The sequence below is a fragment of the Hypanus sabinus genome, chromosome 2 (assembly GCF_030144855.1).
Source record: "Hypanus sabinus isolate sHypSab1 chromosome 2, sHypSab1.hap1, whole genome shotgun sequence".
Classification (NCBI taxonomy): domain Eukaryota; kingdom Metazoa; phylum Chordata; class Chondrichthyes; order Myliobatiformes; family Dasyatidae; genus Hypanus; species Hypanus sabinus.
In genome coordinates this window covers 87,955,461-87,981,542 of record NC_082707.1, presented here as the reverse complement: position 1 = coordinate 87,981,542, position 26,082 = coordinate 87,955,461, and the positions used below count along the sequence as shown (strand labels likewise).

At 40.0% G+C, this 26,082-nt stretch overlaps 1 protein-coding gene across 2 annotated transcripts; it reads right to left on the bottom strand.

Moving 5' to 3' along the window:
* Positions 1–1,248: 1,248 nt before the first annotated feature.
* On the bottom strand, positions 1,249–25,832 carry agxta (alanine--glyoxylate and serine--pyruvate aminotransferase a). Of its 2 annotated transcripts, none has more exons than XM_059950133.1 (11): positions 25,737–25,832; positions 19,198–19,390; positions 11,436–11,500; positions 10,531–10,631; positions 7,446–7,516; positions 6,386–6,470; positions 4,519–4,614; positions 4,009–4,078; positions 3,095–3,190; positions 2,434–2,562; positions 1,249–2,014 (listed from the first exon to the last, which is right to left on the bottom strand). In XM_059950133.1, the coding sequence occupies exons 1-11, from the start codon at positions 25,824–25,826 to the stop codon at positions 1,913–1,915; spliced, it is 1,098 nt and encodes a 365-aa protein (XP_059806116.1). In that variant the 5' UTR covers positions 25,827–25,832; the 3' UTR covers positions 1,249–1,912. The 2 variants fall into 2 exon arrangements, with proteins under 2 accessions (XP_059806116.1, XP_059806106.1); XM_059950123.1 differs by lacking the exon at positions 25,737–25,832 and adding an exon at positions 25,015–25,538.
* Between the last annotated feature and the right edge of the window lie 250 nt (positions 25,833–26,082).

Sequence of the window (26,082 nt, the reverse complement as noted above, 5' to 3'; positions counted from 1 at the left end):
AGCAAACTTCCACTACAACTCTCTGACTTCTCCCTTTGAGTCAATGTCTAATCCAATTTACTACCTAACCATGTATACCTAGTGACTGAATTGTCCTAACTAACCACTCATGCAGGACCTTGTCAAAGGCCTTACTGAAGTCCAAGCACCCTGCACTTAATGATGAACCCATTGAGTTTTGTGTGGAAAAAGCGTGAGCAAGCGGGACAGAAGCAAGTGCTGAGAGCCACGTAAACTAAATTGCGGAATAGACTGGACATAAGGAATCTCCTTCAAGTATCACTGTATTCCGGTCGTGTTTAACACCTGTCCCTCCCACCCCCCAATCGGCCAGTTCACAAGAATATTGTCAATATTAAACCAGTCCACAGTGTAAAAAGAGGTTGTTAACCCCTGTTTTAAGGGACTCCTGGATGGCTACATGGAGCTCAGAAAAATAGAGAGCTATGGAAAACCCTAGTAATTTCCAAGGTAAGGACATGTTTGGTACAGCTTTGTGGGCCAAAGGGCCTGTATTGTGCTGTAGGTTTTCCGTGTTTCTATGTTTGTATTATTTTGATGAGAACTGTTTTTCTACCCCAATTACTTTTCCAGTAGTTAATCTATCATAGATTAAATATGGCTACCTAGTAAAAAAACAGAATTCTTGAAATAAAACCAGCATCTGTATAATTAGGCAAAATCTGCAATGAGAGAAAGACATAAATGTTTAATTTAGTTTAGTAATTTAGTTTTCTTCTGATGTTTACTCTGATGAAAGGTCACCAACATGGAATATTTGCTATTTCTCTCTCCACTGATGCTGCTTGACCAAGGGGGTATTCATGGTGGGTTTTTATTTAAAATTTCCAGAACCACAACATTATTCTTTATCGTGAGGTGAAATTTAAACATGTGGCTGAAGTTAACCCAGAACCAAGTCAAACCTTCTTGATAGAACTCTGCAGATACAGAGCTGATTAGCCGTTGGTCCTATTTATGACAATATATACTGATATAACTGTAAAAAGAGATGTTGGATATGTATTCTATCATTCTACATAGGTAGTATTTAGACAATTTAATGTCAAGTTAAGAACTTTGTAACTATTTCCTTGGAGCATGGAATATCAGACTAGCTTAGAGAGCATGTTTTGGAGGATGGATAGGTAAATGATGTATCTTTGGCTTCAATTGTTTAAATGTATGTTTACTAGTTAAATATACAAGCAAAACCACAAAACAGAAATTGAAATCAAGAGGCAGACAATAGCAGAATGATTTTTATTCATTAAGTGTCTTTCACTTGTTTCATTCTTTTAAATAAGCATATTGGATTGCTGCAATTCTCAACAATGCCATGACCAAAGTGAGGTCTGTTACCTTCACAATAACTCCAGCTATCAATGTGATCACTTTCCTTCACCTACTTCATTCACATAACCCAGGCACCACCTGGTCTGACTGGAAAGGCGGGGCTGTTGGAATAATTCCTTCCTTAATTTATATCATACATAACAGCATTGGGTGTACCTTTGTACCCTTTTTCTCTGACACCCAGACCCATTAGGGGCTGAAGGCCATTATTCTGGGGCAAGGAAAACTGTGATTACATTCCTCATTATGTTTAGCTTTGCAAAGTTCAAAAACAAATAAAGTTTAATGATGTCCATGAAGATACCAACCCTCCAAGTCCAGACAAATTCTTCTCCAAATTCAGAATAGATTTGATTCATTGATTTTCTTCATTAATTGTTTAGAACATCTTGGATTCCATGAAACAAGCTGTTAGCATTTAAAGATCTAAAGTCACTGATGGGCTTTGCTACAGTAGGAGCAAAGTTTTGTTTTATCATTTTTATGTACTTCAGTAAATAGATTTTTCTTCAGTCGCCTGGTTAACAGGACTTGGAAATGTCCAGTGCTTCTGACCTTAGCTTTTCTTGCAATTCTGAAGGGCATCCTTCAGAGCTTGGAGCACAAGATCTGCATTAGCTTTTGTACTATTGACGCCCATTAATCCAATCCGTAAAACCTAAAGACCAGAAAAAGGATTTCTTCAGTTGTGGATCATTTAGAAACATTAGAGTAAATCTTAATTTCAAGCAGAGAATCAGGCTACATTAGGAAGAAGAACCTCCATTATGAAAGCGATCTCTGCCCATTTTCAGCCTGCTGCTGGTCTAACTGGAACTCCTTATACCTCGAATTTTGGAGAAATAAGCTTTCAAATACCGTAAGATATCTTTGTTTGTCTTAGACTTTAGTGTCTCCATTAAATGATATGAACCTTTATTAATTAAATTTTCCCCTCCCACTACAAGTGTAGATGAACAGTAGATACAATGAAAATGTTTTTGCTAAAAATACACAAATAAAATTACACAATTCACTTAAAAATATGCATGACTTTTCTGTGCAATAGGTCACCTTCCTACACCATTTTTCACATACCATGCCAATAGTGGGCCCCAGTCCTCCAGTGATCTCGATCTGGTATTTCTTCATAATAAAGTCAGTGATATCTTTCCATTCGTAACCATCTGGAACTGCAATAGTTGTTACTGTAGGAAGTCTTAGAGCCTGAAGAATGAAAACAGTTTAGTGATTTTTCTTCCAAACTTTCTTAAATTTATCCTCTTGGGAGTGCTAATTTCATGGGGTTTTATTACTGATGCCTACAGGGACAAAATGTACTTCGTATGATTTTTTTTTAAAGCGTCCAATCTCCTTACAACTAGAAATTAAAACACTCTACGTCGTTGAGTCAGTCACGTCTACTTTACTTAAAGTCAATTCAAAATTTGACCATCAAATATCTTGCACCTACTTGAAACTACATGAACCATAGAGAAGTGGATGATAAAAAAAATCCTCCACAGGACCAGCTGCATTATTTCCCCAAATCATTTGCTTCACAGCCCATCTCCTTTGACTCACAACTTTCCAACAATGAAGCATCTATAAAAGTTATCATTAACAGTATACTTGATCCCCGCTGCATGATTCTACCATTAACTTATGAGGGGATTGACAATACAAATACAACCCTTCCAATAATGGCAAATGTGAAATATTACACTGCAGATGGTTGATTTCAAAGTGAAATGCTTACCTTGTCTTTGACAAAGAGTTTCAAACCAAGGTCCTGTATGCCTTTGTGTAAGTACTCGGCATTTTCTTGGTGAAGTTTCCAGTGTTTTTCAAGGCCCTGTAGAAGGATTACCACCATTAATTCATAGAAAGTCAAAACTAAAATATGATGACCTCTCACTCCCAGTATTTCCTGTCAGAGTCAAGTGTGTACAGGTAGGTTGTGAGGGTAACAGAGAGAAAAGAAAATGAATTGGAAGGAATGGCCAAGTTATCAGAACTCAGGGAAGAGAGGCAGGCTTGGAGCAAACTGCAGGACTTAGTACAACACGGGAACAAGCTCTTCAGCCCACAATGCTGTGCTGAGCTAATTAAACTAATGACTCCTAATTAACATCATCCCTTTCTGCTGGCACATGATCTATATCCCTCCATTCTCTGCATATTCATGTGCCTATCCCTCAGCAGCTTAAATACCTCTGTCTCTGCCACATTTCTGGCAGTGCATTTCAGCTACCCACCACACTATTTTAAAAAATAACCTGCGGTTCTCCTTTAAACAGGCTGACTCATCTTAAAAGCAGACCCTTTAGTATTAGACATTCCTCCCTGGAAAAAGAATACTGGTTGTCTAACTATGCCTCTCAGAATTTTATGAACTTCTTTCAAAAGTAGACGGCGACAGGTAGAACAACAGAGTACAGTCAGGTAGATATTAACCCAAAACAGGAATGATTGACCTAGCACAGAATGATCCTGGGAAAGAAGCATGCACAGTACTATAAGTTTTTGACAAGCTTTTGACACCTGTGTTTGTTTTTAATAATATACAGAAATATATCAACAGGCTCACATTATGAATATCTTTTATGTTGTTGTGTGTGAGCAACATGGGGAAAAAGAATCCATTGCAAATTTCATTAACACAAAACCCACCTCTTCTGCAAGAATTGCAAGTGCCTCTCTCAATGCAAAAAGACAGGTGATGGGGGTTGTGTGATGGTATCTGTGGAAATAAAATGCAGCACTACTATATTTCCAGTACAGTGAGATCATTAAGTGCCTCCTAATCATCTTCCCTTCTAGCAAGGCTCACAGAAGCAATTTCCATCATTGTTTTGAATCAAATATAAATTCTCTCTCTTTTCCCAGAATGAATAACTGAGTAACGAGAGAGAATTTATATTTGATTTTAAAAAATGATGGAAATTGGTTAATCTGTTTAATTCAGTTATTCATTCTATTTCCCGTCTGGTCACTCTCCCCCCCAGACACTCCATCCCTCTCCGCTAACCCCACCCCCAGACGCCCTATCCCTCTCCTTCCCAGACACTCAGCTCTACTCCTTCAGTGTGTGTCAAATCCTCTTCCCACTGGAATTCCATGATCAGGTATCCCCCATATCTTAAATATTAGCTATAATGAAAGAACAGAATTCTTTCACACTTTCTCGGACTCCCATCGCAGCCCCAGAGGTTTGAGAGCCAACTCATGTCGAGGTAAAGTGAAGTAGGTTTCGTCTTCCGATTGAATATTTTCTGGCTGTAAACAAAACACAAGGCCACTTTTAAAAATGGATACAGAATATATGTAAAGATGTATTAATTGATGTTCTGTGTGCTTGTGATGATTGGGACCAAATATACACTTCTGGTTGTTGTCATATGTCCGAAGTGTGGCTAGCTATTAAATGGTCATATGTAGAAATGTTTCAGCAGGTGGGGGTCTGATTAGCAAAGAAGGAAGTAATCTGGAATGTTGTCATTCAGTTTATTTTTCAGATGCAGTGAATGGCCAAGGGAAATTATGGCAATTAAGATATGAAAGTAACATTTCGTTGAAATGTCATCTAACAAAGCATGTTTAAGAATTTGTACCAGGTGACAGGTACTAAGCTTTGACATCATGGGTGGTAACTCATTTCAGAAATAAAAGCAATGCATGATTAAGTCAGAGAATTGTGAGAAAAACGCACCGTTGGAGAGGTATGGGTTTTAGGGTTCCTGAAATTATTCTCATAGAAGTACGGAACTGTGTATTGATGATGTTTGTGTGAGCACTTCTTTCCCAGGTGTGTGCACAATGTTCTGTGATTGAGAAACAGTGCTAGACCAGATGTTGATAGGACTGACTGGTCAGCACCCCATTTGGTTTCTGCTATCTCCCTGATCATGACTATTCTAGATTTCAGTTTCTCTGCAACATTTTGAAGGTGGATCTTGTATGAGAGAGTTGGATCTAATGTGACTGACTTCTAAGTACTTTGGATGTGGACGTTTGCCATTCAGTTTGATATTAAGTTTAAGTTTGGTTAGTCAGTTGTCCAGTTGAAATATGGAAGTTACTGTTTTGTTGACATTCATTTTTAGGTACCACTTTGGGAAATAGTTGGATAGGAAGTTGATATCTTAGGTAAGGTTTTTTTTTAATGGATTTGACATAATTTGATTGGAAGGCTTTGGCCCAATCCAAATTTAGCAGATTTGGTTTCAGGGAGGTCACTGAGGTACAGATTGAATAAGGTTGGAGCCAGAACTGACCCTTGGGGGATGCCATTGCAAAATTTCATAATGCGACTGGTGTCACTTCCTAGGCATGCGAAGAAAGAACAGGTCCCTCTCAGTCTGTAGCAGAGACATAGGATCTTTTTACTAGGGATGATTCGGGCTAGTTTTAATATTAAGCCTTGCTTTCAAACGGTGTCGTGTGCAGCAGATAAATCGATTAAAAATTGCTCCAGTTTACATTTTGAGTTCAAAGCCTGATTCAATGTATGATGTGAGTGTGTGAACTTGTTCACTAGTATTGTGGTATTGTCTGAAGCCAGCTTGTTCGATTAGTATGTAAGGATCTATCAGAGGAAATATTCTGGATAAAATATGTCTGTATTTTATCAAGAAGTTTGTAGGTACAGCGGAGGACAGAAATTGGGCAGTAACTTATGGGATCATCTGTAGGCTTTCCTGGTTCAGGTATCACAATGAATTCGGCACATTTCCAAATGTCAGGGTATTTTCCTTTTGGTTATGTCATCAGTGAAAGTGCTGGTTAGCCACTTTATACTCTCTTCTCCGAGATGCATTATTAAGTGATGGGGGATAAATATGGTCTTTGGAACAACTCTCCTATTCCTCAAAAGATTATATCTTTGTGGCAGCTTGTGGTCTACCAAAAGCAGGGATAGGGTGTAAAGTCAGTCTGCATTCGTGTGAATGGTTATAATCATGGGTTGCAGATTGGAGGCAGGCCTCTTACTGTTTCCGGAGATCATTGAAGTAGCAGAGCATATGAGGGAAAAAAAGCAATTACAAACCAGGCTTTGTCATTAAAAGAGATTGGTGCTGTTCCAGGGGGACAGTTGAGGACTTTCTGTGATCCAGAGTAAAGGATGTCAATGCCTGAATAGAGAAAGATGGTCACATCAGTGTAGAATAACAGGCTAGGTATTCAACAGAATGTGCAATGCCAATAAACTATGGTGTTTTGCTGTTGACTAATTTATAGGGAGGGCCAGGAAATTGAGGAGATATGGGAAGCATCAAAATTGCTATTTACTCACTTGAGTAGGATTGTTGATCCAATTACCATTCAATATGCACGTAATTATACATGCTAAACCATTTCTACACAAATCAGACACAATCTCTAAATTCACCAAAGACATCACTGTTTTTGGCAGGATCTTAGGTGGTGACAAGGAGGTGTACAGGAGTGAGGTAGACTGGCTAGTTGAGTGATGTCACAACAACAACCATGCACTCAACATCAGCAGCACCAAGGAACTGATGGTGGATTTCAAGGACGGGAAACACTTAATCTCTCTGAGAGGTCACCAAAGGGAAGGATGAGCAGCTTCCTAGGCATCATCATCCAAGAGGGACTGAAAGTTTGACCTGAAATGTTTATCTGCAGTGCCATGGGATCATAAATTCAGAAACAAGTCCTTTGTCCAATTGAATCTGTGCCAAACATCAACTACTTATTTTATTCTAATCTTACACTTTACACATTTTATTCTTCCCACATTCCTGCACACTGGAGGGTAAAACTTTACTGACTTGTATTTCTTTGGGGTGAGGGGAAAGAAGTGGAGCACCAGGAGAAACCCCCAGAGTAACAGGGATCATTTGTAAACTTCACACAGGCAGAGCCAGAAGTCAGCATTGAACCAAAGTGTGTCTGGCGTTATGAGGTCACAGCTCCACCAACTGCATGACTGAGACATTCTTTTACCTCTCCTCATGGATGCTGTTTTATCTGCTGAGAATTTACAGCCTTCTCCATTTTCACTTTATATTATAAATGAAATGATGAAGGAAGGCAGAACATTTAAATAGCTCACTTTTGTGAACAATGTTGGGTCTGATACATACCCTGCTTATCCATGTAGAGAGGTGCTCCACCAAGAGAAGCAACAGAGTCGACCAGCAGCAAACAATTGTGTCTGGAAAGAAATAAAACAACACTTGAGATGGATGAAGAGGAGATGTTTAAGCATCATTGTACTAGCTAGAGTCAAACAGCTAGAAATAGGCCATTCAGCCATCATGCCTGTTATTTGCTATGCTAATCTATATTGAGTACATAGTCTTTTGTGTCTCGGTCATTAAGTACTTGTCTGAATGCTTCACAAACACCATCAGAGTATCTGCCTCCATCTTCTCTATTGGCTGCACATTCCTAACAATAAACACCCTCTGTGTGAAAAATCTGCTTCAGACTCTCTAAACCCTCTCAATTTAAGTACATGCCCTCTTGTCCCAGATGATGAGAAAGAGATATTTACTATCTACCCTATCTATCCACCCTATAATCTTATATACCATTATCAGGCGACTACACACCCCAGCAACTGATTGTTTAAAAAGGCATAATATTCTTAACAATACTGATCTATGCCCACTATAGAAAAGCTTTTCCAAAGGGTATACACATGGCCAGATTTTGCTCTAGCAACATCTATAAGTTTGCAAATGACACCACTGCAGTCAGCCCAACCTCATATAACAATGAGACAGATTACAGGAAGGAGATAGAGAACCTAGTGACATGGTGTCATTGCAGCAATTTTTCCTTCAACGTCAGCAAAGCAAAAGTGTTGGTTATTGACTTCAGGGAGCAGGGTATGTGCACACGCTCCTGTCAATATCAATGCCTCTGAGGTTTAGATGGTTGAGAGGTTTACGTTCCTGGGAGTGAACCTCGCCATTAGCTGATCCTGGTCCAACCACGTAGATGTCATGGCCAAGAAAAAGGCAAGAGCATTCCAGTTCCTCAGGAGACTTAAAAAAGTTTGCATGCTTTGTTGAGCCTCACCAATTTTTAAAGATGCACCAGAGAAAGCATCCTTTCGGAATGCATCATGGCTTGATAAGGCAACTGCTTTGACCATGATGGCAAGAAAGTGGTGGTCACAATTCAGCACATCACTAAGACCAGCATCCCCTCCAAAGATACTGTGTATACTTCTTGTTATCTCTGTAGAACAACCAACACACTCAAAGACACTTCTTACCACAGATATTTTCACTTCTCCCCTTTCCATCAGACAAAAGATACAGAAGTCTGAACCAGGAACCACTAGGCTCAAGGAGAGCTTCTATCCTGCTGTAGTAAGGCCTTAGAATGGATCTCTTGTATATTAAGATAGACTCTTGCCCTCACAATCTACCTGGTCTTGGCCTTGCACCATATTGTCTGCCTGCACTGCAATTTTCCTGTAATTGTAACACTATATTAGTAAGTTTACCGATGACACAAAGGCTGGGGGTGTTCTGGATAGTCTGGAGGGTTGTCAGAGGTTACGGCACGACATAGATAGAATGCAGAACTGGGCTGTGAAGTGACAAATGGACTTCAACCCAGATAAGTGTGAAGTCTTTCATTTTGGTAGGTCAAATTTGAAGACATAATATAATATTAATGGTAAGACTCTTGGCAGTGTGGAGGATCTGAGAAATCTTGGGGTCCATATCCATAGGACATTCAAGGCTGCTGCATAGATTGGCAGTGTTGTTAAGAAGGCAGTTGGTGTATTAGCATTCATCAACCATGGGATTCAGTCCGAGAACCATGAGGTAATGTTAAAGCTATACAAGACCTTGGCCAGACCCCATTCGGAACACTGTCTTCAGTTCCGGTCACCTCACTACAGGAAGGATGTGGATACTATAGATAGCATGCAGGGGAGATTTACAAGGATGTTGCCTGGATTGGAGGAGATACCTTATGAGAATAGGTTAAATGAACTTGGCCTTTTCTCCTTGGAGCGACAGAGGATGAGAGGTGACCTGATAGAGGTGATAAGATGATAAGGGTCATTGACTGTGTGGATAGCCAGAGCCTTCTTCCCAGGGCTGAAATTGCTAACACAAGGGGCATAGTTTTAAGATGCTTAGGGGATGTCAGGGGTAAGTTTTTCACACAGAGACTGGTGGGTGCATGAAATACACTGTTGGCGGCAGCGGTAGAAGCAAATATGATAGTTTTTTTAAGAGCCTCTTAGATAGATACATGGAGCTTAGAAAAATAGAGGGCTATGTGCTAGAGAAATTCTAGACAGTTTCTAGAGTAGATTACATGGTTGGCACCACATTGTGGGCCGAAGGGCCGGTAATGTTCTATAGATTTCTGTTATATTATGCATTCTGTTATTGTTTTTCCCTTGTACTACCTTAATGTACTGAAATAGTGAAATGATCTGCATGAATGGCAGGCAAAGCAAGATGTTTCACTCTCCCTCAGTACACTAAAGATTCAAGTACATTTATTATCAAAGAATGTATAAATTATACAACCTTGAGATTTGTCTGTTTACAGACTACCACAAAGTAAGAAACACAATAGAACATAATTTAAAAGAACTAAAGACCAACACCCGATGTGCAGAGAAAGAGGTGTTTAAATAATGCACAAATCATGCAAACAATAGAAGCAATCACAGCATTCTGAACCAAATTGAGTCCGTAGATCTGAATCTCTCATGCAGGCCAGAGAAGGCCTAAAGCCTCGGTCTCAGTTCATTATAGCAGCAGGGCAAATCGCCAGAAAGCTTGCATACATGAAGCACAGCAGCTGGGGCAGTCTCACAGACTCAGTGTCATGGAGAGAGAAGTGAACATCACAGGACAGCGAGCATAATAAATCTATCTATTTGATGTTCACTAGATGCATGTATTGAAAAATCCTGTTCATTTTATTAGGCAAACACTTAATAATTCTAGCCTAAATTTCCATCATCAATTTCCCATTTGAATTTGAAGTGCCTTCCTATATGATTGAAATTATTAGATCCAATTATTCCAGATGAATCAACAACTATGGGTTGCTATGAGGATAAATTAAATAGCCCTCAGTAGTATTAGGGTGCTTTCAACATTTAAAATCAAAATGAAAACAAGGGGAAAATGGTGAAGATTAAATAAATCCATTGTCATTGTGTGATTGGTGTGCACTCACTTGTGACAGAGAGGTCCTATCCCATCCATCTGCTGAACCACGCCTGAGGAGGACTCTCCATGTGTGATGAAAAACAGAACAGGTTTATGCTGTACCAGAGCCTGCAGAATAAAGCAGATCATTTGTATGCTGCCAACACATGGCCAAAATCAATAGTGATTAGTATAACCCCAAAGCTAGTTTCAAAAAGCATTGCTTCTGCCTCCTTTACAACCCGGTATTGATTAACATCATTCTATTACCACTGGTTGGATTCAGTTTGGAACAGAGTTCACCACTTGACCAATAGGATTATTTGCCTCTCAGGCTAATATCTATTGATTGATCACGGTACTTCTCTCAATGTCTTTAAATGTCTGCAAAAGGATTTAATTTTATTACTCCCCAACTAATGTGGCTATTATCATTTGTGAAGCTTGGTGTAATGAGGCGGATGTAACTCAGTACCTCTCCATAACAACAGAACCCTTGTCCATAAATTGTGTTACCATTCAGTAGGAGGAATATTGCAAGAGGAATCTGGTCTGAATGCATGTTGAAATAAAGTGCAAACATTTCACTACATTGCTCAGGTGTAGATGTACATGAATGTTCACTAGGTTTCTGTTCCTTTGTGTTTGAGCTGGGAACATTCATTAAAACAATTAATTCTGGTAGTCAGCCATTACGTTTCTCCATAATCTGACTAACCATGAGAATATTTACAAGCAGAGTTCTCTATGATTTGGGGGGGGGGGTGGAGAATTTATCAACAGACTAAACAATTGTTTTCTGCTTGATCATTGACAAATTGTTATTTAAATTTCCATTGCTGAAGCCCAAGCACAAACAGATCTGGATGCCATAACTGTGCATATGCATTTTCATGGCCGGTTGTGCACGCTTACAGAAAGAAAGTTACAAACCTGCTCAATTTCTTGCAAGTTGAAACATTCCCCTGGAGGCTTTACAAATCTCTTGACATCTCCACCTTAAATACAAAGTGAAAGGAGAATGTCACAGTTACAAGATAACACTCCCAGCCTCTACGGAGCATAGTGTATTCAATGATAGAATTTTCAAAGGATGACCTTACCATGGCCAATATTAACTTTTTAACCTTACATAGCCAAAGGCTCAGTCTATGGTACAGTAATGTCTATCTCTATGTGTGTTTATAATTGGCAAAGGTCCTAAGTACCTCACCATGTACAGTGAAAATAATCTTGACCCTGCTCTGTGAAGAAATATTAGACTTGCTGACCATTGATTAGGCTTGTCTTCAGAGAAAAGCAGAAGGTTGAAGAAAGGATTTTGGAACTTAAGACTGAGGAAACTACTATTATTTTTGCAAAGCATGGCCTGCGAACACACAGAATAATCCTGTAGGCTGGGGGAGTACCTAAGAGTGCTATAACAATCAGTTAAAGTCAAGGTCAAGTCCAGTTACTTCTGCATAGCAGTATATAAAGTAGATGACTACTTACTTGAGGCACCTTGCTAACTTCAGAAATATCAGTATTAATCTTCCTCATTGCAGAGCCTGGACTGGAAGTTCAGGCAGCAGCTCATTTCCCACTCCCAGGGATGTGGACTTCGCAGACTGAGCCAACATTGAATTGCCCTTCTCTAGTTCTTGAGAAGGTGGTGATGAGTTACTTTCTTGAACCACTGTAGTCCTTGAGGTATGGGTATATACACAATGTTGCTAAATGAGGGAGTTCCAGGATTTTGTCCCAGTGACAGTTTTTCCAAGCCAGAAATCTGTACGGCTTGGAAGACAACTTCCAGGTGGTGATGTTCCCACGTTTTGCTGCCCACATCCTTCCAGCTGCTTGATGTGTGGGTTTGGAAGGTACTATCCTAAGAGACTTTGTAAGACTTGCAGAGGTGCTCTGGTTAACCTCCAACCACCACAACTATCCTCCCTTGTGCTAAGTATGATTCAATCCAGAGTGCCTTGATTTCATTAGGGGTTTGAGCAGATTTGGTATGTCACCAAAGACACTCACAAATTTCTACAGATGTACCATGGAGAGCATTCTAACTGGCTGCATCACCATCTGGTAAGGAGGTGAGGCTGGGGGTACTGCACAGGATCAAAATAAGCTGCAGAGTTGTAAACTTAGTCAGTTCCACGATGGGCATTAACCTCCATAGTATCCAGGACATCTTCAAGCAGTGATGCCTTAAAATGGTAGTGTCCATCATTAAGGACCCCCGTCACCCAGGAAATACCTTGTTCTCATTGCTACCATAAGGAAGGAGGTACAGAAGCATGAAGGCACACATGTAACAATTCAAGAACAGCGTCTTCCCCTCGGCCATCCAAGTTCTAAATGGACACTGAACCCATGAACTCTATCTCACTACTTTTTTTATTTCTATTTTTTGCACTACTTATTTAATTTAACTACTTTTTATATATGAGGGGTGATTGATAAGTTTGTGGCCTACAGTAGAAGGAGTCAGTTTTTGAAAACCTAGCACATTTATTTTTCCACATAGTCCCCTCCTACATTTACACACTTAGTCCTGCAGTCATGGAGCACACAGATCCCTTCTTTGTAGAAGTCGGCCTCCTGGACCTCTAGAAGTGGTCCACAGCAGGGGTGATTGATAAGTTCGTGGCCCAAGGTGGATGGAGTTGAGTTATTAACTTCAAACTTCCTGCATAATCATTCAGAGAGTTGAACTGAACATGCATGTAACAAGAGCTCTATAACTCATCTTCTACCTTAGGCCATGAACTTATCAATCACCCCTGCTGTGGAGCACTTCTGGAGGTCCAAGACGCCGACTTCTACAAAGAAGGATCCGTATGCTCCACGACTGCTGGACTAAGTGTGTAAATGCAGGAAAAATAAATGTGCTAGGTTTTCTAAAATTGACTCCTTCTACCTTAGGCCACGAACTTATCAATCACCCCTTGTGTGTGTGTACTGTAACTCACAGCTATTTTCTCAATGATAGTGTATTGCATTGTCCTGATACTGAGACAACAGATTTCACAACATGTGCTGGTGATATTAAACCTGATTATGATTCTGATTCTGCTCCGGTGAAGGGTTACCCCTGATGCAGTTTTACCCTGCTCAATCAAATGCTGCCCTGATGTCAAGGGCAGTTACTCTCACTACACCTTCAGAGTTCAGCCCTTTAGTCCATGTTTCAACTAAGGAGCTGTAATGAGGCCAGGAGATTTTGTGGCAGAAACCAAACTGAGCTTCTGTGACCAGATTGTCGATAGCCAAGTGCTGACTGACATCATCCTTTTCATCATTTTGCTAATAATCAAGAGCAAACTAATGTTGTGGTAATTTTTGGGTTGGTTTTGTCCTCCTTTTTGTGGACAGAACATACCTGGGCATTTTTTTTCTCATAACTGGGTTTATGAATTCTGGGGTAATGCAACAACATGGCCAAGGGTGCAGAAGGTTCTGAAACACAAGTCTTCAGTATAATTATCAGAAGGTTGTCAGGGAACACTGTGTTTATTGTGCCCAACGCCTTTAGTCATTTCTTGGAAACATGAGCAGTAAATCAAATTGACTGAAGACTGGTATCTTTCTTGCTGGGGGGCTACTGGAGGGGGCTGAGGTGAATCATCCACTTGGCATTATAATGAAGGTTCTTGCAAATGGTTCAGCTTTCTCTTTTGCACTAATGTACTGCCTCCCTCACTCAATGAAAATGGTGTTATTTGTGGAGCCTGTGCCTCTGCTGAGCTGCTTAATTGTTCACCAGCGTTTGTGACTGGATGTGGCAGTATTGCACAGCTTAGATCTGATCCAATGGTTATGGTATAACTTAGCATACTGTTTATGGTGTTTGACATGCCAGTAGTTCTGCCTTGTAGTTCCTGGCATGCCAAGTCCTGCCAGGTTGATTCCTCATTCTAAAGTGTGCCTGGTGTATCAGGAAATGTAGAGGAGGTTCAACCCAGAAGCAAAGCAACAGAGACAATTTAGCAGTAGATACTTTACCAATAGACGGCAAAATAACAAGACAGGGCAGGCCACAAAGCAAGAGAGAACAGAAACTAAGCACAGGCAGCAACAAAGTACACTTTAGGCAAGGAGAATTAAGGCCAGGAGCAACTGGTTGAAGCTGGCTGGTTTGATGAGTGAACAAGGGCTATGGATGAGAACTGGGGTTAAATAAGCTACAGGTGATGAGTCTGGAACAAGCAGCAGATGCATCCAGTTGTCTGGGAATTACTTGCATGTGCAGGCCTGACATTGTACTGCTCCTGGCATAGCCTCTTGTTCTCTGCATATCCTCTGCTCTACCATTACCATCAAACAAGGGATGTTCCTCCTAATGAAGCAGTGGAAGCTACCTCAGTAAATATTTTTAAGACAAGGTTGGATATATTTTTGCATAGTAGGGGAATTAAGGATTATGGGGAAAAGGCAGGTGGGTGAAGGTGAGTCCATGGCCAGATCTGCCATGATCTTATTGAATGGCGGAGCAGGCTCAACAGGCTAGATGGCCTACTCCTGCTCTGATTTCATATGTTCTAATGTCCTTATGACATCAGAGATTGTGGTTAAGTACAATTCTGAAGCAATTCATGGATGCCCAGCTCTTATTTGCTGGGTTTGTTTACCTTCTTTCCCATTTAGTTATATGGTAGTGCCACATGACACAATTGAGTGTATTTTCACTGTCCCAGACTCTCACATTATGTCATTCCATCTCCACTTCAATCTCCTCCCATCTTCTTTCTGCTGATTCAGCTTGATGCAGCACTCAGAGTTTTGCCTTTTCCTCACTCCAACAATATGGAATGAATTATCTCTGCACATCATGTTTGTCAAACATTAATGCTATTGCTTTTGCGGACATCTTATATTCTTTCTTCCTCCTGACACAAGCTTAGCCACATGCTCTTATCTTTCTCTTGCTTGATCTTCCTTTCCCAAATGCACAAAGTACAGCAGCTCACAACTGGGCTACTATCCAACAACATGAAAACTATCTCCTCACTGTGAGGTGCACAGAACAGAAAACTGCGAGTCTGAGAAGCAGATTAAGTATAAGGACCATCATGCGAAGTGGTGGCTCTTGAAATATGGAAAGTGATCCACAATGTCCATAGCTTCATTTTGAACCACGTGGTACATTGGGGGCAGTTTATCAGAAGAGCTTATCATGCAGATATTGGTTGCAAAGCCCCTTCCCTCAGGGCTTGGCTTTCAATCATGAGCACATGCAAGTGTTCTCCGAACACCGAACGCTAAAGCTCAGTTACTACATCTAGGTGCAGTAAAAGCCCCCAAAGCTTAATACTGTAGGAGCTCCAGGAAGAAAGACTTGTTGAACTTTTGAGTACTGGTGAATTAGTTCAGTATTTTGCATCATAGTCAAACTGAGAACATAGATATTACACTGGCAATAAGGATGAGATATGATTTTGCAGGAATGGTGGTGCTGGAGGTAGTGCAGTTGTCTCACCACTACAGCCTGCCTGGTTCAATCTGGTGCTATTGGAATAGACAGAGGCAAAATGTGCACATTCTTTCTTTGACTACATAGGTTTTCCCTGGGCAATCTTGTTTCCTTCATGGCTCAAGGTGTACTGTCTTTTAGGTTAAATGGCTGCTGCAATTTGCCTCCCTGTAGGTAGTTGGTGAGATAATCAGACAGTGCTCTTGGGTATGTGTAAGGTGCAGGGATGAATGCAATGTGGCAAATCATCTCCTTCTGTCATAAGTCAATGTAAATGCCCATTGCATAAATAAAGGCCCAAGTCCGATGGTAACATCAGTGGAGATATTTGAACTTTTTAACACTGTAGACATGAATTATTCACTGCCAGGTATAAACTAAATTGGACTGTAAGTAAAGAGACCTCAGTGGACATTTTCAAGCTCACTGAAAGGGCAATAACAAGGCATGTGGAATACTGTGAGCTTGTGGCGACCCACTTCCCAGCGCACTCGAACTGGCTCACAAAGTGGTGCACACCGGCATTGAGGCCAGTCCCAAAAAGGGCGCCAAGTCTGCTTCACCAGCAAGAGGAAAAGCCCGCGTGCGGGACGGGACTGTGAACACCACCCCCTACAGTATTCCCGCCCAGGGAGGGCGGGATCAGGAAGACTTTAAAGCGAGGCCGCGAGGTTTGAATAAATCTCTTTTGCAACTGCAGCTCATCGACTACGTGTCGTTATTTCAGCACTGTGTGTAGCACACCGCTACAAGCTCATCCAATTGAGGTACACAAAACAAAGAATCAAGGCACTTGTTAAATGGTGAGAGATTGGGTCAGGCTCATACTCAAGGAACCTGACTATCTATTTTCACAGAACTCCTGGAGGGAGTTTGATTGCAGTGATGAGGAAGCCATACTTACATACAGCTTGGAGTACTGTATGCTGTTTTGGACTCCTTATCTAAGAAAGTGAGTACTTGTCATAGTGGAAGTGCAATGAAAATTCACTAGATTTGTTCCAGGATTGAGAGGTTTAATGAATGAGATTGACTGAATGGACTGGGACCCTTTTGTCAAGAGTTGGAAAAATGAGAAGAGATCTGATCAAAACTTAAAGCAAAATTTTTTAAAGGTCTTCTCAATCTAGACACAAGGATGTTGTTTTCTCTAACGAGGATAAGGAGGTAACCATTTTAGAATAAGTAGTAAGCTATCTAAGACTGAGATGAGAACTTTCTTTACTCAGCGGACTCTGGAAGCTTGATCATTGTGTTCATTCAACAGATCAATAGCATTTAGAATATTAAGAGAATTAACAGGTGTATCTATATATATATATATATATATATCTCATAGAGAGAGAGAGAGTCAGTCTATCTTTCCCTCTCCTCAGTCCTTGATAGATAAAGGATTGGTGAAAGGAAAAAGAGAAAATAAAAAGAACTAATATATTAAGGTTAGAAGACTATTACTGATCACAATCAATTCTGAGTCCTTTACTATTCAAACTTTAGATGAAAGCCTTGGTGTAACGTGTCCATGTTTGCTGTTGGTACAAAACCACTGTGCGGTAGAAAATAAGAGATCTTGAAGGAAGAAAGTAAAACAAAATTTTTCAATGAAGATAAACTAGTTAATTGTATACCGAGGAGCCTTGGTGTGTTTGTTCATGGAACACAAAAGCAAACATGCAGGAACAGCAAACATTTGGGAATGCAAATGGTATGTTGCAAGGGGCTAGAGTGCAGAAGGTTGTCTTTATACCATTGCACAGGGTTTTAGCAACACTGCACACTGGGGTATATGTGCAGTTTTAATCGTGATACCTAATGTACTGAGATCAGAGAAGTGTGAGTTTACAAAATTGAACTCTGGGATGAGGAGGCTTTAATCAGAATCTCCCTATTATCACTGGATTTAGGACTTTCTAAAAAAAGAGGTGTAAGTGCATTGTGAGGTAAAGATTATGAAAGGTGAAATACAAAGGCACTGCTTCTTCAAATCAGAAAAATATACAACTGCAGGATAAGGGATCAGCCATTTAAGACTTGTATGAGGAACATTTATTTGAAACTTTTCATTTTCACATTTCTCTCTATTTGCTCCCTAACATCTTTCATTAATCCCTAGCAACACTGATTGCACTCTATCCCATGGTCCCTACAAAATAAAAGCTGTTCTTTGCATTTTCCCAGTTCTGATAAAAGGCCTTTAGACCTGAAATATAAACATCTTTCCACAGATGCTACCTTTCTTGCAACACGATCATCAAACCCTAAACCCTCCCTGAACCACACAAAACATAACAGAGCATTAATCCCCAAACCCCCAGCCCCAAAGAAAAAAACAAGAAAGAACGGACAACACAGAATATAAAACCCGTAAGACTAAAAAAGTCCATTGTCCATAGTTCAATCCATAAACATCTTCTGACATCATCGGAAGATTGAGACACTACTCAAATGTAGAGGTCTATAGTTAGAAATATTGCTTTTGACAGATTCACAGTTCTGAGTAAGCAAAGGGCATGAACTCCACGGTGGTAAGGTAACTGTGTACTTGTGAAGGAGCAGTGTCCTGATGAGTGTGAAATGAGGCCTCCACTGCTGTTTCAGGTGGAGGGAAAAGGTACAGTGGCCCTAATTTGTATAGGATGCACCAATGGCCAATATTCATCCTCTTACCAACAACAGAAAGTGATCTAAAATCTGCTGTGAGAGGCAAGCCATCTGCTTTCAACAATGACCACTGATCAACATGTGGACTTACCCCAGTGGCAACTTTGAATGGTGAATTTCCGCTATGGTAAAGCAGATTACGTAGGTCTGAATGAGTCATCTCCACCCCTTGAAACTAGGTCCTACTTAGCAGTAGCTCAGTGGGATTGTGGAGGAGTGAATGGGGGGGGGGGGTGTAATAGGAAAGTTTCTCCAAGTAATGACTTTGCCACACTATTTATCTACGTATATAACATCACCTAGTATTTGCTCTGATAAGTTTTTCCTTAAAATTCAAAACTTTGATAGTGCATTAGCTTTGTAGCCAGCAGAGACCTGCCATTATCTTTTGTAATCAAACCTTACTTAGCTCAAGAACCTTCAGAAAGAAGGAAAAACTTTATTTATATTATTCATTTTCATTTTCAAATTCAAAATCAAATTCATTTGCTATGGGTGATAGATGATTTTTCCTTATATGGGAGAAATAATTAAGGTTGAATGCACACATAATGTTGTGAATAAAGAACGTACCAATTCTCTCAGCAATGTCTGCTGCCCTCTCACCCCATACGCCATGAATTGCAATCAGCACCACCTCTCCTGGCTCCACTACGTTAGCTAAGGCTGCTTCCATAGCTGCATGCCCAGAGCCACTGATTGCCAAAGTCAGGTTGTTTGTGGTTTGAAAGGCATATTGTATCCCTGCCTTAATCTCATCCATAATCTGTAACAAGAGATGGAAAGAGTGAAACACCACACAGGGAAACTCATTACTGTCATCTGTACCCAGATACAGTAAAAATCTCTTGCATACTGTCTATACAGATCAAATTATTACACAATGCCTTGAGCTAGAATAGGTCAAAACATTAGCAATACAGAATAAAGTGTAAAAGCTACCTAAAGGGTGCAATGCAGGTAAACAGAAAAGGACAAGATCATAGTGAGGTAAATTGTGAGGTCAAGAGTCCATCTTATTGTACAAGTGGTCAGTTAAAGAGTCTGATAACAGTGGGATAGAAACTGTCCTTGTACCTCGGTTCCTGTCCCTCCCCTCCCCATTCACTCCTCTACTATTCCATTGACCAAACTCAGATGAGTATTTTTATATAACCTGAAAATGTTTAAAATTGGACAATTTAAAATCTGACAAATACTCTTAGGAAGAACAGGAAATTCTAGCATTCCAAGAATAAGGTCTTAGGAACATACAGAAATTTAACCAGGGGAATACGTTTCCCCGACCTCAACCTCAGGGTTAGTGGTTTGCAAAGAAACTATTTCAATATTCATGTTTATTGGATAGGTGGATGAAGTGAAGACTATGATTTGAATTATTGGCACATGCCAAGAGTAAATGCCATTTGACCATGTTATAGTCAATGTATTATCCTTCTCCTGTTTCTCTGTCACATAGCACTACGGACCCTGAAGCACCAAAAACAGACTGAATAATTCAATCATATTGATTCGAGTAAGTGTTCTCTCATCTTGCATTTACAAAATAACTGTTCATTGCTGCCTTCTTTGTATCTACCTTAATTATCTTAATCAGATCCTGTGGCAGTTTTATATTCACAGCCATTGATTCTTGATCTCTTGGTAAATCTTATTACATTTTGTAACTTCAAAACACTAAACTAATTCAAAGGAAGACAAGGGAGTTTGAAATATAAGTCTCACGTCATCTTTACTTTAAGCTAGGTGCATACGTAGCACGTAAGAGTGTGATGATGCATACAATTCACATATTTATACATATGACAAATAATGAATTATTTAAATGAACAAGAATGCTTAGTCAACCAATACATATACAAGATTACTGAAATATTAAATGCACAACAAATGTCTCATATCGGTAGCCTTTTGTTCCGCACATCCCCACAAGTGGAAAGATTCGAGACAGCGGTGGAAAACCTATGGCACACATCCCAAGGTGACACACACTAACATTTTGTTGTGATGCAACATGCAGCGCTGTTCCTCAATTCTTTACATCCCTTCCATAATAAAAAGACATGTAATAATTCTTGTTTTCCTGCCAAATGAAGCGGCAAACAATTTTTTTACAACATCTCATGCTGGCTTGGTGTCAGCTAGATAATTGCAAAAACGCATAATGTTGAATGACACATTTTGAAGGCTTCACAGTATTTAGATAGTAAACAGTTACAGTAACAATACTATTTGGAAATGATGTTATCCTTCAATTGTCTTTTTAAAAGTTTAATACTAATAATTTTTAAAAGATTTTCTAAAATAATTCATTTATTTCAATCTCTCTCTGTTATTCTTTTATTTATTTATTTATTATTTTGACATACAGTCTGGAACAGGCTCTTCCACCTCACTGAGCTGTGCTGCCCAGCAGCCTAGCAGAAACCCATGCGGTTACAGGGAGAACGTAGAGACTCCTTACAGACAGCGTCAGAATTGAACTCTGACACATCGAGCTATAATAGCATCATGTTAATACTATGCTAAAATGGCATCTTTGTAAAATAATGAGTACACATAGATAAGCAACAAGACTCATCCTATTCCTTAAAAAGTCCATAATCATTGTTACTACTTAATTAATCATTTCTTATCTCTGCTCAAAATTACCACAATATGCAAAAGAATTTTTTAGAAGTTTATCACCAATTCGGACACACAGTCAAAAAGATTCACCACCTCTGTTCCACAATAAAATTTGGACATGCTGATTGAATGGTTCTTTTTTGACTGAACTATATATCTTACAGTTTGATATTTTTCAGAATGGAATATGATTTAGTTCATTTCCAAGTCAAATTGTGTCATCCGAAATACTTGATAATTAGACTCAGGTCTGACTTACCCTTGCCTACCTGATATGATTTCTGCATCAGAGCATATGGGATGGCTTTATTTATGATGGAATGGGCCTTTTTGAGCACTGCAGGTGAAATTAGACCAAGTCATCAAGAGAGGAACCACTGATGATTATTCCAATGCCAATTCAGTTTGTCCGGCAGAAAGTTGGATTGAGACCCCACTAGCTGCTGTATTTATCTTGGATCCACCTCACTGCCTTCTCCTCCACCAATGGTATCTGAACATGCTGTAGACCTCAGTCCATAACTATTATACAGCTAAGATTGTCAGTGGCCCCAACCTCAACACCCTATCCCAGCCAGCAAGCACCTTTTCCCCACCAAGTTCCTGACAACCCTTCACCTCCAGCTTCAGATCTGACCTTGCTTGTAGATGTCATCCTGAATTACCTGGACCCAACCTTATTTGCTAGTAATCCCAATTACCCTTTCAGCTCCAAACTTGCTTGCAGTTACCTATTAGCCCTATCCATGGCCTAATATCTAACTGTTAACCTAGTCCTCACCTCAATAACCCCAGCTGTATTAGCCCTTTCTTTTCCGAACCAGTATATTACATTGCAAGAACATTGAACTCCCATTCAGTCACATCTCAAGGCCCCTGGAACCACTAAAATTCTGTGTCTGATCCATAGCAGCATTGGTCATAGTATACCTTTGTTATATCCGTCTAGTGCACAAACCTGGGGGATTTTGAGGGCTCCGTTGTGTGTAAATTTCGATCTTTATCGGATCACATTTCAATCTTCTCACTACATGGTGAAAGACACTTAGAACTTACTTCTGTTTAGGATGGGCATTACCTTGCATTTGTGTTCCCATCCTGTAACTATTGCTTTTGCTCTCTGCATTACCTATAAATCATTTCAGAAGTATGACGGGCGGACACAGTGCTTCAAGTAACATCTAACCAGGTACAGCGGAGAAGAAGCTCCAAGAACTCAGTGACTCAGGCAGTGTCAGTGGAGGAGAATGGACAGTTCATAGTTCAGGTCAAAACCCTTCATTTCGACTGATCTAGCCAAGATCTGAAAAATTTAACTTCTGAACTTTGTAGTTCTAGCATTCACTCACATTACTGACCTTTGTTGCTATTTTCTGTTCCTTTTCACTGTAGGTGATCTCCTTATTCCTCCAACCAACAGAATGTGTTGAAACTCATTTCAAAGTTCAAAGTACATTTATTATCAAAATATGTACACGTTATACAATCTTGAGATTCGCCTCCTTACAGGCAGCCACAAAACAAAGAAATCCAGAAGAACCCATTAAAAAAGAAGACTGCCAAACACCCAGTGCTATTTACAGGCCTATTCTGAAATACTTCATTATATGAACTATATTTTGTCACCTATATATTATCTGTCACTGGAAGGTGAATTCTGTTGTTAATTAACTGACCTTTAAAAACTGAGTTTAAACTGTAAAGTTCCATTCACAGCAGTATAAATCCACTTTTTCATACAAATGCTGGGTAGCTTATTCTGCACACTCCTAACATAGTTTCCAGTTTCTCAGTACCAATCCAAATGTCTGTACACCTGTCAGTTCCTCCAGTTGAACTCTGTCTTTGTGTGTGTTTCCCCCTAGCTGTCAGTCTTTGGTTTTGTATTGCCATGTGCTCCTGTCCCCACCAGCCCCTGTATCACTGAGTACTCCATCTCTCATCTGTTTCTCATTATTATCTGTATTGCTGCCAGCCGTGTCTCATTGTGCTCCATTTATCATCTGCCTCTCTGTTTATTGCCCAGTGTATTTCAGCTGTTTGTTGCCAGATTGTGCCTGTGAGTTTTCCTGAGCCTTTCCAGCATTTGTGTCTGTACTCTGTATATTGACCCTGCCTGTTTCCTGATTCTGGTTTTTGGACTTCTCTGGATATTTTGATCTCTGCCTGTACTTCGACGCTGACTTTGTTTGCACCTTGGGATTTGTTACTCAATTAATATCACTGTGTGCACAGTACTGGTCCTGTGATTGGATCCCTGCTCCAGTGCCCTGACAACACCATTGGAGTGATCTAGTTGGCGGAGAAAAAGTTGCATTTCTTTAGGAGGCTTTGAGAACATCCTGATTTTTGGTCCTTTCCATAATAGAGATCAGAATGGACGATCTGTTTTAGTAGGCACACTAACAATGTGACCAACTGAACAGATCTGATTAACTGGAATGTCAGTGCTTCAAATATTGGCCTAGGAGGAGATGTTGAAATTGGCCCTACTAGTAGCTTTAGAGGAGATGTGGCTCCAGGAAGTGGGAAGTGATCGTGGTTTCTGGGTTTCACTGTGAACCTTTATTCTGGGCCAGTTGTGTTGTACAATGGGAACAGATTGGTAGAAGTCCTTTGTCCTGTAGATGTTAATTGTCAAACACATCAACTCTTCTGTAGGCATTGTCTAGAATGAAATCTTTGACTATAGATGCCTAAGTATTATCAGTAACTACAATCTGTGTATTTAATTTTCTACATTGATGCAGAAATATGATAGCAAATACACACAAAGATGCACAGGTTAGAAGCATAGATGTATAAGCATGAATAGTTGCCTTAAAGTGGAGTCAGAGGTAGGCAGGGCAGCAAAGAAAGCTTTTTGCATGCTGGTCTTCATCAGTCAAGGTACTGAATATAGAAGTTGAGATTATTTTGTGTTTGTACAGGAGGTCTGGTGAGGTCAGGGATTTAGGGAGTTGAGATAGGTTAAAGTCTGAGCCTTTACTCCTTAGTGTATAGGAGACTGAGGGCTGATGATATATGGGTATATAAAATTATAAGGAGAATAGGTAGTATGAGCAGTATTTTTCCCCAAGATCAGCGAATCAAAAACTAGAGGACATAGTTTTAAGGTTAGAAATAAATTGAAAAGTTTAGTAAGAATTTAAGGGACAATTTTTTTTTTGTTTACATAGTGCATGGTAGATATATGAAAACATTTGCCAGAGGAGGTGATTGAGGCAGAAACATTGATGTGTTTAAGGGGTTTATGGATAGGTACATGGATGACAAGAGTTGAGAGGGATATGGGCCACATGCTGGGAAGTGGAATTAGCTTAAATACACATCTTGGCCAGCACAGATAATTATCAGCTGAAGGGCTTTCATCTCATGTTGTATGAATCTATGACTCTAAAGATATTACAACTTCAAAAGGTCCCCCATCGATGGGTCCATGTGGTCTGATTCATGAGTTAATTCAGTGAACGATATTTCTGACAACAAGGCAGGTTACAAGATGAATCAACAAGATTGTTTGCCTGTTGGCTCTTTGTTCTTCATACAATGCATCAAATTATTGTAAGACCAGATCAATGAACACAAATAAATGTATCAATACTGGTAACACACAAAGTGCTGGAGAAACAGAGCAGACCAGGCAGCATCTGTGTATCTAAACTATTCACAAAAATTTGCATTGTATAGCAGTTTATCACAGTTTCAAGCAAATACTTGTTTTCAGAAGGTGTACAAAACAAACAGAAATAAAAAATTTACCTGAAACATCTCAGTGTGCATGTGTCCAATCAGTTGCATACCCCCAGCCTTCCGGACCCGATCAGAAATATTGGATGGCCCTGGTCCCAGCATGAGTTTTTTGGGGACAACCAGAGGTTTAAAGAGGGTTGATGGTGGAGGCACTGTAAGTTCAGCATAGGCAGACATGCTGTGGCTGAACAACCTGTACTGGGAGCCCAGTTGTGCAAGGGGACTAGAGCTCCGCTTTGCCTGAGCTAGGAGACCACAGGTTGTCAACCGATTCACGATGGAACTCCGAAGTACAGCCCCTGTCATTGCTGAAAACATCACACAACAGCACAGTCAGCAGTCACCCCTACAATTGGGCCTTTGATACTTTTCTGCTGTTTTGGAAATGAGAATAAAGGTGTGTGACCTCACAAGCAGTGACCAGTTAACCTTAACCGTCCAATTTACACAGAAGCTTTTTAAATACTTTCCAATCTACTCTGTCTCCCAGTTCCTGCAAGCTTGAAAAGAAATCTAAAAAGGAAATGGAACTGATCTGATCACACAAAAAAAGGACCAACTAAACCCCTTGTCAATAAATAACTCAAACTGAAAGAAAACATTCTGATTAATGGTTACTTGTTCCAACAAATACATTGTTAGTTAATAAATTAGCCCAGCCTCTAAGAGAGATGCTATCTATAATCCCAGTCTGAAGATTATGGTTGCAAAATCAGAAATGGTTGATTTACCAAAGCGTGTACTTTTATGGAGGTTTGAAGGTAACATGCGTCTTCCTGTGAGTGAAATGACCAGCTGTTTATTTGTCTCATGCTGATCATCAACAGGTATATGGAGGCGGTGGCCCGAAGACTGGTGCTGACTGGCTGTAGCGCACATGGGATGAGTCAGGTAGATGGACCGGTGCCAGGCTGGTTTAGCAGGGACATCGTTCCAGTAAAAAAGTATTTATTTTTGTATAAATTGACATGTTTTTGGGAAATTCCCATAATTATCTATAATCACGCTGAAACTCCACAGGTACAAACTGCAGATATGAATATTTAAGGGAATCCCTCTTGTTTCTCATTGTAAGTT

Coding starts and splice junctions, on each gene's coding strand:
- agxta (XM_059950123.1), bottom strand. CDS start 25,323: ATGTTTTCAGCAATGACAGGGGCTGTACTTCGGAGTTCCATCGTGAAT. Junction 4,615..6,385: donor TCTTTTAATGACAAAGCCTG/GTTTGTAATTGC, acceptor TTTTGTTTACAG/CCAGAAAATATTCAATCGGA. Junction 2,563..3,094: donor AACTCTTTGTCAAAGACAAG/GTAAGCATTTCA, acceptor TTCATTCTTCAG/GCTCTAAGACTTCCTACAGT.